This window comes from Callorhinchus milii, unplaced genomic scaffold (genome assembly GCF_018977255.1).
Source record: "Callorhinchus milii isolate IMCB2004 unplaced genomic scaffold, IMCB_Cmil_1.0 Scaffold2, whole genome shotgun sequence".
Lineage (NCBI taxonomy): Eukaryota > Metazoa > Chordata > Chondrichthyes > Chimaeriformes > Callorhinchidae > Callorhinchus > Callorhinchus milii.
In genome coordinates this window covers 70,089,793-70,104,524 of record NW_024704743.1, presented here as the reverse complement: position 1 = coordinate 70,104,524, position 14,732 = coordinate 70,089,793, and the positions used below count along the sequence as shown (strand labels likewise).

General features: G+C 36.6%; 1 protein-coding gene across 8 annotated transcripts in view; it reads left to right on the top strand.

Annotated features, from left to right (window-relative positions):
• tbc1d5 (TBC1 domain family, member 5) overlaps positions 1-14,732 on the top strand; it is a 222,593-nt gene that overhangs the window by 141,192 nt on the left and 66,669 nt on the right. For all 8 annotated transcript variants that reach the window (XM_042346852.1, XM_007897591.2, XM_042346856.1 and 5 more), the window contains 5 exons: positions 3,179-3,281; positions 4,282-4,370; positions 5,013-5,063; positions 5,163-5,232; positions 6,958-7,130. In XM_042346852.1, coding sequence (XP_042202786.1) covers positions 3,179-3,281; positions 4,282-4,370; positions 5,013-5,063; positions 5,163-5,232; positions 6,958-7,130 — 486 coding nt within the window. The remainder of the gene's footprint in view (positions 1-3,178; positions 3,282-4,281; positions 4,371-5,012; positions 5,064-5,162; positions 5,233-6,957; positions 7,131-14,732) is intronic.

Below are 14,732 nucleotides of genomic sequence, written 5' to 3'. Positions count from 1 at the left end.
TATATATAAAAATGTGACGTGGAGCTATTAATGAGAGCTCTGTCAATTTAGACGTGTTGTAGGCACACTGGCACAATTTCAACTTCAAAACACCAAAGTTAGCAGACACCATATAAAACATCTATAGAAAGAGGTTAATCCATCAGGGTAGCAGTAGTCCTCGAGTCAAGGGTGGAGGCAGAGAGATCGTTGGGTGTCATCCACATACATGTGGAGTCCTGTAGCTCAGTGGTTAGAGCACTCGCTTTGCAAGTGAGAGACCTGAGTTCAATTCCAGGCAGGCGAAACCTTGGGCAAGTTTCCTTACTCCACACAGAACCTAATAATAATCCCTCCAAAACCAAAAACAATAATAAATTGGTCATTTTCAATCTACGACTGTTTGTGGGACATTGCTGTGCGAATTGGCTGCCGCGTTCGCCCACAAATATACAGTCAATTCACTTTACAGTGTGTTCTGTGAAGCGCTTTGGGATGTCCTCCCGACGTGAAAAGCGCTATATCAAATGCAAGGATTATTATTATTATTATGTGGAAATTCACTCCTTGCCTGCATCACCAAATGAGATTGTAGATATTAAAGAGGAGATGACCGAGCAGGAAGCCTGTGGAACTACTCAACGCATCAAAAACACTTAATGAGATGATTGCAGGCCACTATTTGGCTATGTTCTATTGATGCTTTTTCTGTATCATATAAACAGAGTAGGATCATTGTTATTTTTATGAATCTTCTTACCTTAGTTTTATTTTTAAATACAGTTCTGAATATAAACAATATGGTTTGAATATGGTGTAGTATAGGTGTTGTTTCAATTGATGAGAATAAAAAAATTAAAAATCAAATGTTTGTTAAAATACATTTTAATGAAGAAAGGTTATGCTAAACATGTTTTAAAATCAAAATATTTTATTTGCTTCCAATAATCATACAAATTTTTCTGTAAATCTTTAATTACTTTAATACTAAACTTTCAAAATACAGTCACTACTGTTCATCGCTTTGAGACATCTTGCAGATATGAATGGTACTATAGCAAATGCAAGGCTTATTTTTACAGTTTCATTTTAGTATGCCTCTTGTTATAGCACTGCGCTTAGCTATTACAAGTGGCAATTTATCAGAGATTTACTATACTTTGTGTACGTATACAGCTGCAATATATAAGTACTTATAAAGATTTGCTAACTGTGCCTACAATTTTAAACTTGCCAGTGTGCTACTTTACAGTTCTGTTCGAGTTATAGCTTGTTGAAAACGTATTAATTAACAAACTAAAATATAATCTCTCCTTGGTTATATGTGCACTTGATGCTGTGAACCTTTGTATGTACCAATCCCACATTAACAATCATTCACCATTGTGTTGCAAGCTGAACCATTACTTGTTCAGTTTATAATTAGAAGTACCCATGTGTCTGGTAATCTGATAGAGCTGAACCAAAGAGATCAACGACTGATGTATGCTTGCAACACTTGCTTTTGTTGTTTTCAGATTGTATTTTTCTTTTGTTCTGACAGAAGTCAGTTGTATTGCTGTGACCAGCCTCATCTGTATGCACACTGTGCAAAACTTGGATTGAGGACATAATTATAAACTAAAGAAGCTACCAGCTAAATTTAGGGATGGCTTGTTCCTGTTTAAGGTCAACATCATAAAGAAAGACTGCCACCGAGTAGGAAATATTGTCTCATTTGAGCCATTCAAAAGAGAGTTGGATCGATTGATGGCTGAACATGGGATATAAAAAAATGCTATTGTGATATGTAAATTATTTGGAAATCATTTCTGCGGGTTATGATGTGTATGTTGGGGGTGGGGGGGTTGCACAGAATCTGCCTCAGCTATGAGGTCCCATAGTGTATTTATATTGCCAATTTTCTCCCCCTCCAGTGAAGGTACTAATTTTTTCTGCTGTAAAATTCTATTGTTTTTCAAAAGCACTTCCCAAACAACCTTCTTCATGTGTGAGATCAGTGAACGATGAGTCTTGAAACTTCGTGGTTGAGTCCATCATATTATCACCTGACAGCCACACAGATACAGTTCCCAGCAAGAGTCACCTGATAGTGATCTCTTTAACTCACTGGTGCTGAGGCCAAATATAAGTTCCAAGTTTCAATCAGTAAATTCATCAAACACCATAAAATAAACTTGTGACGTTCTACTCTTCACGGCATAGTGATAGACTAAGCTGAGCCAAAGTTCATTGTCTTTCTGTCCATTAAGAATAGACAAAGTATTAGAGAATTCTGGCACTGGTAAAACTGTATCCAGTATTTTGAAAAAGAGCAGTCTTCTGGCCATTATTCCTGCCTCATCTAAACTCATCTCAAACTGCTGATGCATTCGTCTCTTTGGTGTCTGTGGAACATTGCTGGCACGGATCAACTGTCACATTTACCTTTAACATTGTCACTACACTTCACAGCGACTCCTTGTGTGAAATGCTTTATAATGTTTTGATGTCATAATCACGGTACAAAATACAAGTATTATATCAGATGCAAATATCACCACCTCAGAAGTGTAGAGAAAGGGAAATCCCTGGAAGAAGCTACAAAGACAATTTGGCACAGCGTGAATTATGTGCCTGAATTAATTTAAGTAGTCTGTAGGAAATATTCAAAATGTACCCAGAAAATGCAAGCATTTTTGCATGAAAACTAGTTTTTATGCATATGTGTGGTAATTTAATTTAAATGATCTGCTTTCATAACAAATAGAATTGCAAGAAAGTTGCAATGTTGATTGAAACTAAACTGATAAGCGCATTGGAATTTTGCATAATAATAATCCTTGCATTTGATATAGCGCTCTTCACGTCTTCTCGACGTCTCAAAGTGCTTCACAGAATAGACTGTAAAGTGAATTGACTGTATAATTGTGGGCGAAACGTGGCAGCCAATTGCGCACAGCAATGTCCCACAGACAGTCGTGGATTGAAAATGACCAGTTTATTATTGTTTTGTTTTAGAGGGATTATTATTAGGTGTGTGGAGTAAGGAAACTTGCCCAAGGTTGTGTCCTGCCTGGAATTAAACCCAGGTGTCTCGCTTGCAAGGCGAGTGCTCTAACCACTGAGCTACATGTGCAGGAGAGCAATAGAAAGGTAAAGTTTTATTTCAAAGGCTTGTGACTACCGTTTTATTAATAACAGATTTGGTGTCTTTTAGGTTTCCTGAAATGCAGTATTTCCAACAGGAAAGCGTGAGACAGATTTTGACAGATATCCTGTTTTGTTATGCTAGAGAAAATGAGCAGCTGCTTTACAAGCAGGTAATGAAATACTGTACAGGTTTGGTTGAATAATTGAGCAGTTTAAAATTGGTCTGTAAGAAAAGAGTCTTGTGACATTTGCTAAGAATAAATATGCATTCATTCTGGGCATAACATTCTGTCCCTAAAGAATTTAAGTCTATTGCAAGGTACCCATTGCATATGTTTAATGCTGTATTCTCCCAAGATATTTATAGAAAGAGACTATATGGACTAAAGTTAATTTGCTCAACATGTTTTGATCATTTTACCTTTTATTTTGTGTCCATTGTTTTCTCTACATAATCTTAAAATTACAGCAAAACATTTCTTCACATAGAAGGTTATGAAAGTATACAAATGTACTGTCCCAGAAAGTTGTAGAGGCATACTTAATTAGGATGTTTAAAAGGTAGATAGATGCATGATCTAACAAATTGGCAGAAAAGGCTTGGTTGGTTGAATGTCCTCCTCCTGTTCGCATCTTTAAATTGTTATAAAATCAGACAAACATTTTTTGAAAGTGTTGATCAGTAGATTGAAGATCTGTAAGAAATGTAATTAGCTTTGATATTAAATATAGTCAGAACTCTGAGCTCGCTCTTGTGCTGGACTCTGAGCCACCTATTACTCCATACTTGCCAAGCTCCCAGTACCTCAGAAGGTCAAGTTTAAGAATCTCGTCTTGGTTTTGATCTTCCTATATAAAACTAGCCAGCCTATATAATGTTTCCCAACTTCTTGCAGTGGGCACTTTGAAATATCCTTTTATATGATAGGCATTGTATGAATGCAAGTTGCTGTTAAAATAATTTCATTGATGAGTATTTATAGTAAATGCCAAACTTTGCATGACAAATTTTGTGGCCAATTTCTAGCATATTGTAGTCGATTAAAGGGAGAAAATCTACAAGCCAATCTGGAAGATATATTTCCCACATCTTCTACATGCTTTAGTGTTAAATTCGGCTGGTTGGAATAATTATGTGCTACTGACTTGCATGTAATGTCCATGTTTTAGGGTATGCATGAGTTGCTGGCTCCTCTTGTCTTTATTCTACACTGTGACCACCAAGCCTTCTCACACGCCAATGAATCAGCAAATCCCAGGTAAGTTGTTAATCTCATCTATACAAGTATCATTTTGTTGTAAGTTTATATTTATATCATAATAGCCTGAAATAGGTTGCATAAATAAATTACTGTAGAATATAAGCCAGCTCAGACAACAACAACCACAAGATGCATTTATATGTAGCACCTTTCACGTTGGGAGGATATTCCAAGGGTTTTCATCCGAGCTGCAGATTGAGATCATAGAGGGGTGCAGGACAAGGGGATAGAGAAGGGAAGATAACCGAAGTGGAGGGCTTTAAAGGTGAGGACAATGATCTTGAACTTGATCCTCTGGGAGATGGGGAGCCAGTGGAGTCGGGCAAGGATGGGGGATATTTTACAATCTGGCCACTTCCTCCACTTTGCCAAATCTGGTCCTCAACTACTCTGCCTTACTTATCATTGGCAATCTAGCTTTTAGCTACCTGCTAGAACATTTTTTTTTCAAATTTCTTCCATCTTGTACTCTCTCTCTGCTTCGAAAACCCATCTAAAGACCTTTCTCTAAATTATATTGTATTAGCTATGTGAAGATGTAGATTTCAGCACTAGTACAGGTGCATCATATGCAAGGCTGGATGTAGCCTTGCTGTAGGAAAATATTTTAGCATTTATTATGAATTGATGTTTCCTCAGTGATGAAATGAAAGTTCTCCTCAACCCTGAATTCTTGGAGCATGATGCCTAGTAAGTAAAAAGAACATCAGATCCTTGTTTATTATTGAGATGATTTTCTTCATAACCTGATAAAATATATTCTCTTTTAACTTGCCGTTTTCTCATCAGTGCTATGTTCTCCCAACTTATGGACACCGCAGAACCCTGGTTTTCAAGCTTTGAAAGAGAAATAAGAAGGGTATGTATAATCAAAATAGTGTGACCTTTTCAAAACTGTTTTAAATGTATAATATTGTAGTCAGTAATGAAATTAGCTTTAAGTTCCAATGATTTCCATTCTTTATGTCTGCCTCTTTATCACTATTGTAACAACAGTTGCTATTTTAAAGAATTGTTGTAATGGTTGTGGCTTTAATAACAACGACAACTTGAGGGCATATAGCGCCCTTCAAGCGGGGTAACATCTTAATACGCTTTACAATATAGACTTGGCAAATAGAGTTCAGTACTTAGCTTGTAAGGAGCTTTACAAATTTAATTTTGTTGTTGTCGTTGTACCTCAAATTTGGAAGATCTATCAATAACTAACAATGGGTTCTAGTATGTCGCGATTCCTAACCAGATTCTTTAATAAGATTCAGCGATGAGAAATTCTGAGTCTGGCAACTAAAAGTGCATAATAGCTACCTGCAGCACTCTGAAAGGAGATGACTCTGGATTAGAGTTTGGCCTTTCCCAATTTATGCATCATATAACAAAAATGTTTAAAATCAATTATTTTTTCTTCACATGGCAATTGTTCCTCAAAAGCAAATCACTGTTTACTTTGACTTTGTGTGAGCTGTCTATGTGCTACCTTTTCTGCACACCATTAGTTCATATTTTTCTATCCAGGAATCTCAATGGCTGCATTAATTTTTTCAAAACATATATATATATAGATGCACATCAAACATTAACTGTTTTGGAATTAAATCCTATTAAATGTGTTAATTAGAATAAACCATAATCCAGTTTCATTTCTGATGGAAGTATTCTTAAAACGGAAGTGCACATAATTTGTGTTGTATTTCTGGGCCCAAACAATGTCTCACGTCCTCAGATAAAATGTGTTTGCAGGAAGCGGGCCAAGTATGCCATCATGTTAGAAAGACATATTTAGAGAGTATGTTTAAATGCATTTTTCAGGGGTTTATGTACAGCCACATATTTTGTGAGGTCATTGGACACCTTAAGTGCCTTGCTACAAGAGAGCATATTGCATTGATTTTGCTTATTAATGTTGCAACCTTGAGAAATAGGTCTTACGATTAGAGCGGCTGACACAGAGATTACATTTAGACAGAAGTATTGAAAAACAAGAACATTCAGTTTTCAATTCAAAGAGCAAAAGGATAAGTTGTCTTCAAAATTAATACTGACCGCCCTTGAAACAAATCTTTCAACTTATCAGCAATTTCTACGTCAGTTTTTCTTTGAATTCACACGAGCTGATGCAAAATTGAAACCTTCATATTTTAATCATGTACATATTAAAACATTTTTTAATGGAGACTGCCATATAGTTTAAGGAGAGAAAGGCAAACACCCAGAAAAGAGTATTGCTAAGGGATACATAGTCATTTCTAAAGATAAATTGTATCTGATATTAAAATGAATTTGTGCTTTTTATATTAGGATAGTGAGCAAAGGAATAATTGCGATACAGGGCAATTGCCTGTTGGATCTAATCTCTCGGAGGCCACGTTATTAACAGAATTTTGGTACAATTTTTGACTACTCATTGAAATTATGAAAGCGTTGATATCATCTATGATATTAGTAAAAAAAATCAATCCATAGAGATTGAAAGACTGAAATATTTGATAGAATCACATTGACATTACATGACGTGTTGTGTAATTTATAAATTTAGAAAAATGGCAGACTGCATTGTCAGATTGATTTACATTTTCTTTTATAGGGGAAAGAGGGCATGATTACGGCTGTGCCATTTGCAAGACCTCAGGATTCAGGACCATCTCTTGCTATAGTTTCCAAAGTAAATCGTATCCAAGACCTGCTACTAAAGAAGCATGATGCAGAACTATACATGCATCTTAACCGACTAGAAATAGCTCCTCAGATTTACGGAATGTAAGTGATTTTACAATTTTATCACCTACTCCTTTTACATAAAAAGCCATAGGACGGTTTTAGTAGTTCAAACTATTTAAAAAGCTCCCAATTGTTTTTTTGTAAATACAGTGCCTTTCAAGACAATCTTGCCTTGCTTATAGCAGTAGAACTGAGTTAAACAGAAGTGCAATAAACACAGCTGCTGATTAGTTGGCTTCACACACTGATTAGCTGGCTTCCTGGACCAAAAAAAGTCTGATTCTGGGACTTTAGATAGCTTTTTGTAGTGTTATGCCTAAGACGTGTTGCTAACATGACTTCCCGCATGCTTGCTCTGTGCAGAAAGCACGGGCGACGTTGTTTCACAAAGCATAGTTTCCTGTGCAAAATATGGTGCACATGGTGCACAGGAAATATTAGTAGTAACCCAGAGGTTGGCTATTTTTTCAAGGATTCAAGCCCCACCTCGGGATTTGAAACTCATGTAATCTAAGATGACGCTGAATGGTTGGAGGTTCTGTCCTTCGGATGAGACATTAAACTGAGGCCTGTCTGCTTTTTCAAGTGGGTGATGATGATCCCATGGTATTATTCAAAAAGAAAAGGGTTTCTTTCAGCGTCCTGGCTAACAACCCCGCAGTAAAATTGGTCATTCACCTCATAAATGTTTGTGGGACACCATTATCTGCAGCATTGCTGCCACATTCGCCCACAAAATACAGTTACTACACTTCATACTGAAGCATTTTGGAATGCCCTCCCAACATGAAAGGGGCTATACCAAACGTGACATTATTATTTATTAAGGCTCACTTAAAACAATATTGTTTAGTGATTTAACCCAGCTGACTGCATATAACCAGGTTTTCTTATTTAGCGCAGTGCATTAATAAACTGCTCAGCAACATTTGTGATAGAAAATGAGTAAGCAAACCTTGCACACCGCATCAATTTAGTGAAACAGAAATTAAATTGAGTTTATTCCATAATATTTGGAAAGGTGTGTCATGTGTTTTCAAGTCATGCCCAAACATGATTAAGTTGAAGTACGCAATACAATATAATTGTATTCACATCAAATTTTTTAAATTCTTCTGCGCATAAAAATACTGTAGTGTGTGAAGCATTGCGTATACAAAATCATGAGTGCATTGATAGACTTTACAGCTTTAAATAATAAGTAGGAATATTAATGCCATTTATTGAAGAAAATACCAACAGTAAATTTTAAATAATCTGATTTATGCCCTGGCTGTTTTACTGTGGAAATAATAACTTGTTTGCATTAATTGATTTTCTCTCTAAAAGCTTTGTACTGATTTAAAAGCAGAAGTGCTTTTAGCAACTAATCTCTGTATCTCCTGTTCCGGGGTGTTTGTTATTGTTAGTCCTGCCCTACCTTACTTGTAGAAATCAGTGAATTGCTACTTGTGATGTGTTATTTAACATATTGATGAAAATTCTACCTTATCAATAGCAAAAGACATCAAATCAGTTGGTGCCACAGGTGGGACAACATGACTCAATTGGATTGGTTGCATCCGAAGGAGACTCATAAATTGCTATTGATGGCTCATGACACTTTGAAGGATGCTTACTTAACTCAGTTTAAAAAAAAATCTGAATAAAGCCAGTATTGTGTTAACTAGTATTCCAGTGCTGGGGACCACAAGCTGGCAATAGGCCCAACATTTTAATGGAGTCAGAGAATTCAAGGGGTGGATGTGTTTATTTATCAACAAGTCGCTGGGAACACACAGCAGGTCAGGCAACATCTATGGAGAAAAAAGGTGAGTCAATGTTTTAGGTCCACGACCCTTCATCAGAACTTTGTTCGTGGACCCGAAACGTTGACTCACTTTCCTTTCTGCATAGATGCTGCCTGACGTGCTGAGTGTTCCCAGTGACTTCTGTTTTTGTTTCAGGTTTCCAGCATCTGCAATATTTTGTGTGCTGTGTTTATTTATCAACTGTGGAAATTTTAAACATTGTGTTAAATATGAGTAACATGTCTTGGGTCACATGTTTCACACCAATATCAGCAAATGTCCTCGAGAAAGATAGGGAGAATTAGATGTATTTGGAAGATTACATCTCAAGGTTAGATTATCTCAACCAATTCAATTGTTAGTCTGGATCATTTGATAGAAATCTTACTTTTGGATCAGAAGATTTGAACTCGTATCAGGATTTGATCACAAGATTGATTAAGATAAAGTAAGCTCTTCAGCCCAGCTGATCTCATTTTTCCAGAATACCCATCCATCCATCCTCCTATTGCAGCCTCAAGCTGTGTCCCAGCCTCAACCATGCATATCTTGTACCAAATTCAGACTATATCTGATCAGACACTTAAGTTCAATTTTACCACAAACATGGTTAATGACTGGATTTCACTTCAGTAATTTAATTACCATTTTTTACCAATCATGGTTTTATATTTATTCATGGGCTTTTGCAGAGTGCATTGTACACAGGATAAGGGTGAATGAAGAGTGCAGTATATACAAGCATTGTAATATAGGAAAATTCCTCAACAGTTAACCGAGTACTATAAAATAAAGAATTAAATGAAGTATGACATCATCAACCTCTTCCTGTCCATTGGCACTGTTCCCACCCCCTTAAAAACAGCCGTCATCACTCCTAGCCTCAAAAACCCTTCCCTAGACTCATCCCTGCTCTCCAACTACTACCCCATCTCCAACCTCCCTTTCCTTTCCAAGGACCTGGAATGAGTCATTGCTTCCCAGCTCTGCTCCTTCCTCTCCCGCCACTCCCTACTCGAACCTCCCCAATCCGGTTTCCGTGCCGCCCACAGCACAGAAACCACTTTGATCAAAGTGACAAATGATATTTTGTCCATCTGTGACCAGGGCTTTTGTCCTCCTTGTCCTCCTTGATCTCTTTGCTGGCTTTGATAGCATTGACCATTCTATCCTCCTTTACCGCGTCTCCTCTCACCTCAACCTTCATGGTTCTGTCCTTGACTTGTTATCATATCTCTTACACCATCTCGATTCCATCTCCACAAATGGCTTCTCTTCAAGCCCCCGCACCGTCTCATGCGGTGTTCCTCAGTGCTCTGTCCTTGGTCCTCTCCTCTTCAACATGTACATGAACCCTCTTGATGACATCATCCGCAAACATCGGGTCAACGTCCACATGTATGCGGATGACACCCAATTCTCTCTCTGACTCCACTTTCGACTCCAGGACCACTGCTGTCCTGACAGACTCCCTGTCAGACATCAAGTCCTGGATGAGAGCAAACTTCCTTCAGTTGAATGTCAGCAAGAACGAGGCCCTCCTGATTGGCTCCTGTCAGTGTCTCCACACCTCAATAGTGTATTAAACCTGGATAGATTGGAAAACTTGAAAGATATATTTGCAAATTGTAGGATTTTATAGAATTTTACTTTTACAGTTTTTGTTATTTTAAAGTGCAACATTTAAAATATAAAATATATAATCCCTTCCACTAAAAGAAAGCGCACATAAGACACAACATATTCTAAAGTGTTTGTAATCAGGATAAACAACAACAACAAATTGCATTTATATAGCGCCTTTCACGTCCCAAGACGCTGGACAATGAGGGGTTTGCACAGGAGTTTGTTTTATGAGATCCTGAGATTCTGATGCTGCCCCATGTGAACGGTGCTATATAAATACAAGTTGTTGTTGTGTGAACCTCCTTGGAAGTTAAAGGCTTGAAACAATCTGTTCCTTTTATTCTCTATCCAACATGTACGTGCTATTTATTTTCTGAGTATTTTCCTTAAGGTGTTTGTCTTTGCATCAAATATTTGTTCCACCAGCCAAATGAGCCTGTAATATTTAACCATGTTTCCATGATTACCATTGGGAAGTGCGATCTTGCGATTTTTTTTTGCCCAAGTCATGTTAATATTGCTGTACAATATTCAGATTATTTAACCAAAACAAAGATTTTTCTTTACATTTGAAGAAAACATGATGAAACACCATAGAATATACTATAAATTCTTTGTTACAGATTGTTGCCTAATTTTTTAGTATGTTGTAATTTTTTAGATATCAAGGAGTTAAATTCTGTTGCGATTGTGAGCGATAAACATGACATTGTTTTACACTTCAATGTTAATTTACTTTGACAACCCAATATTCCAAAGGTAACATTTCACAATAAATAACATTACGCTAATCAACTACTTATTTTGACAATTCTGTGGTTAAACTTTCCTTGAACAGACAAACCGCAAACATTTTTATTAAAAACAGGAAACCTCAAATGAAATTGTTTTTCATTTTTTTGCGAAGAATTGTTATCGTGTTAACAGGTGTACCTTATTTCTGTTGAATAACATGTCAGGTACTTTTTGTTTGGCTCAAGTGAATGTTTCAAATTGTAAAATATCTAGCTACTTTGGAAAGTAAAACCAAAAATGGTGTTTGTCATCAGAAAGGCTTGGGGTAATTTGGGTATAGACCTAGATTAGCATCACGTGATCAAGTTTGAGTTGCCTGTAAATTTAGTTAATATTGGACAGGATAAAATTAGTGTACTCAGTAAGGTTCTATTCATTATAACACTATTTATAAAAATGATCTGCCTTTATTGTTTCACGGGGAGCACAATACATTATTTTTATACAAGCAACCCAGATGAATTGCATTAAACTCTTGGGTTATAAATAATTTTAAAGAGTTTACATGGGTTCAGCAGTATTGCAAAGTGTTCACCAAATCTTAAGCAGTTCAGATGAAAGTCGTTTAGCCATTTGATTTCATCTTTCCAGAATATTAACCCTCCTGTTTCCCTATTGCAGCATCAAGCTGAATGTTAAATTAATCCACTGGCTTGACCTCAACCATTTTTCCTGGTAACCCATTCCATCTGTTCATTATCTTCTATGTAAAGGCATACATCTTAGTGTCTGTCCGAAGCTTGATCTTAGCTATGTTAAACCTGTTCCTTCTTGTCCTTTTCCTTTGAAAAGTATTGCAATGAATTTGCTTTATTATTCCTTAAACTATACCATTTACTTATGATTGTAACCCAGCATCCTATTTATTTTGTTTATTGCTGCCTCACAGTTTGCAAATAGTGATTTATTTTCAATGACCTCCTTGAAAATTCAATCCCATCCGCATAGTACCAATGTCTTTTATTTTCACTGCTAATATGCAATAACTTAAAAATGTCCAAATTGGATTTCATTTGCCAGTGATCAGTCCAGGATCTGTGATTCTCTCCTATTAAATTCTTGGCTTCTTCCTTCACTACCTTGTCTGCAAATATAACTAGCTTGCACTGAGTCTGATACTCAAATTCAACAGAATTATTTGGTTAAATTATAATCTTCAGCATTCTAATGAAGCATGGGTTAAATGTTTAGTTTAACCTTATCACAATCACTATTTAAAACTTCAAAATATCCTCATGGCAATGTTAATAGCAAGCTGTAATTTTGTTCTTTCAGTTTCAACCTACTGTGGCTTCTCATGCATTTCATTATAAATGTACTGCTACCTGCTCATTACACTGCATTGGTCTATTCTGAAAATATTGTTGATAAAGTAATTTATTTATCCTTTAGCTAATTTAAATAGGTTGTTTCACTCTGTATTAAGTTTTGAATTACGCACGATTAATTACTCAAGGTACACAGTTTAATATTTGGTCAGTGCCTTCAAAGGTTGGTTCAAAAACACTAAAGCTGGTAAAATTAGCTTTCGTGTTTTTTTTCTTCTCTAATGCTTTGAGTTGAGAAAATTCCTGTAATCGTACACAAAAAACCTTATCTGAAATAAAATGCATCATCTGGTCCAAGGTTTTCATCACTTACTCAATAAACCATTAATACAGTGGCATTGCCCAGGCATCTTTATAAAAACAACTTTGTGGTAATTCTAATCAGCCACAGCAGCTGGTATTAAACAGCAGATGTTAGAGTCTATACAAATAGCCTGAACTGACGCCATAAAGAGTTCCATTTATTTTTGTGAATTTTCTTCAGCTCTTCCTCTCATATTGTCAAAGCTGCAATAATCCCTTTTTATTGGCCCACGTAGACTCCATCTCAAAACTAATCATAGAAACCCTTTGAACATATTTTAACTTGCATGCAGTACACAGGCAGCTCTCTACTGATTATAACAACACCGTAACTTTTCAAAAGTACTTCTATAAATTCACAATGTGTTTTGCATTTCATCCTCAAAATGTATTGCAAAAGTGCAAATGAACACTACATCTTTTAATCTAGATTTTTATTTCCACTTTGGGTTCTAATTTACAATATTTGCATATGGGATTTGTTGCAATAACTGTAACTCGGTTTCTGATTTGTGGTTTACGGAATCCACTGCCTATGAATGATAAAATCCCATGTGGCCATTTCCCCTGGCGTTTTGTCCCAAAACATGGCAACCAAACCAGGCCATTTTTCACCAGCATTTTGCTCAACAACCATTTTTTGGACTTGCCAACTTGTATTCAAGGGTCATGAATTTCAGTTACCACATTCACAAGCTGGATTTGTTGTGTTAAGTTAAAACCCAAGGGAATATTGGTTTATTTGATAGTTTAAAACTTGTTTTCTCAGGTAGTACTGTATGAAGACAAAACCACAAACCTACAAATAGAATAGAATTAAGACCTCTATTCATTGCCTCTTTTCTCACAGCAAAGTGCATTTCACTTACAAAGCATTTCTCTGTAACATCTTACACGAATTAGATCGGGTGGGTCAAGACAGCCTATTTAAGAGTGTTTAGCATGTTTGACAAAAGACACTTTGATGTATTACCAACTGTGGTGGTAGGGTTGGCCTGACTGGGTATTCCCTCACTGTTTGATTAATGGTAATTGTTTCGATGAAAAGGTATGTTTTTATGTTACAGCTTTGGAACTCGGAAGCTGAAGTCACACAACAGCATCCATAATTGCTGATTCTAGTGTATAATCAAAAAAAGTGCAGGTATTTTAGTGCTCAAGTTATTTGTAGCATTTGTCATGATGGAACAACATCCCTTTTATCAGAAATGAGACAAAAATAAGCTTAAGAAAAAGATTATGAGTTACAGCTGTGATTTATGGGACTTCATTAGGCAGCAGAGATTGTTGTGGGCTCGTGCTTGATGGAATTTTTCCTGATTAATAATGCGGCATTGGCAGGTTACCAGAAGAGTCTGGTTTAGAAGCAGGTGGAATAAGGTGTGATGCAATGCTGCAAATCTGTGGTGGTTGCTGCTTTGGATACAAAGCAACTCCTCTCTACTTTGATAAATTGACTGTTTTGAGGGTTTACTAAAATAAAAAACGTGAAACAATAAAAAAAAATGTTCAAGGAACATCCGATGACCTAATGGAGCTCAATTTGTAACACTGATGTCATTCTGAAAAATCTGAGCACTGTAGTGAATATTCGGGATCATGAAAATAATTTCCCAATCCGTTGAAATACAACAAAAGCAAATTACATTTGTACAGTGCCTTTCACATTAGGAGGATGTCCCAAGGAGCTAGACAGTCGGGGATTTGGACCTGAGCTGGGGTTTGGGATCGGGGGGGGTTGAGGCAGGGAGGGTAGGGACAGGAGGATGCTGTAGGCGCAATCAAAGAGGAAGGTGCAT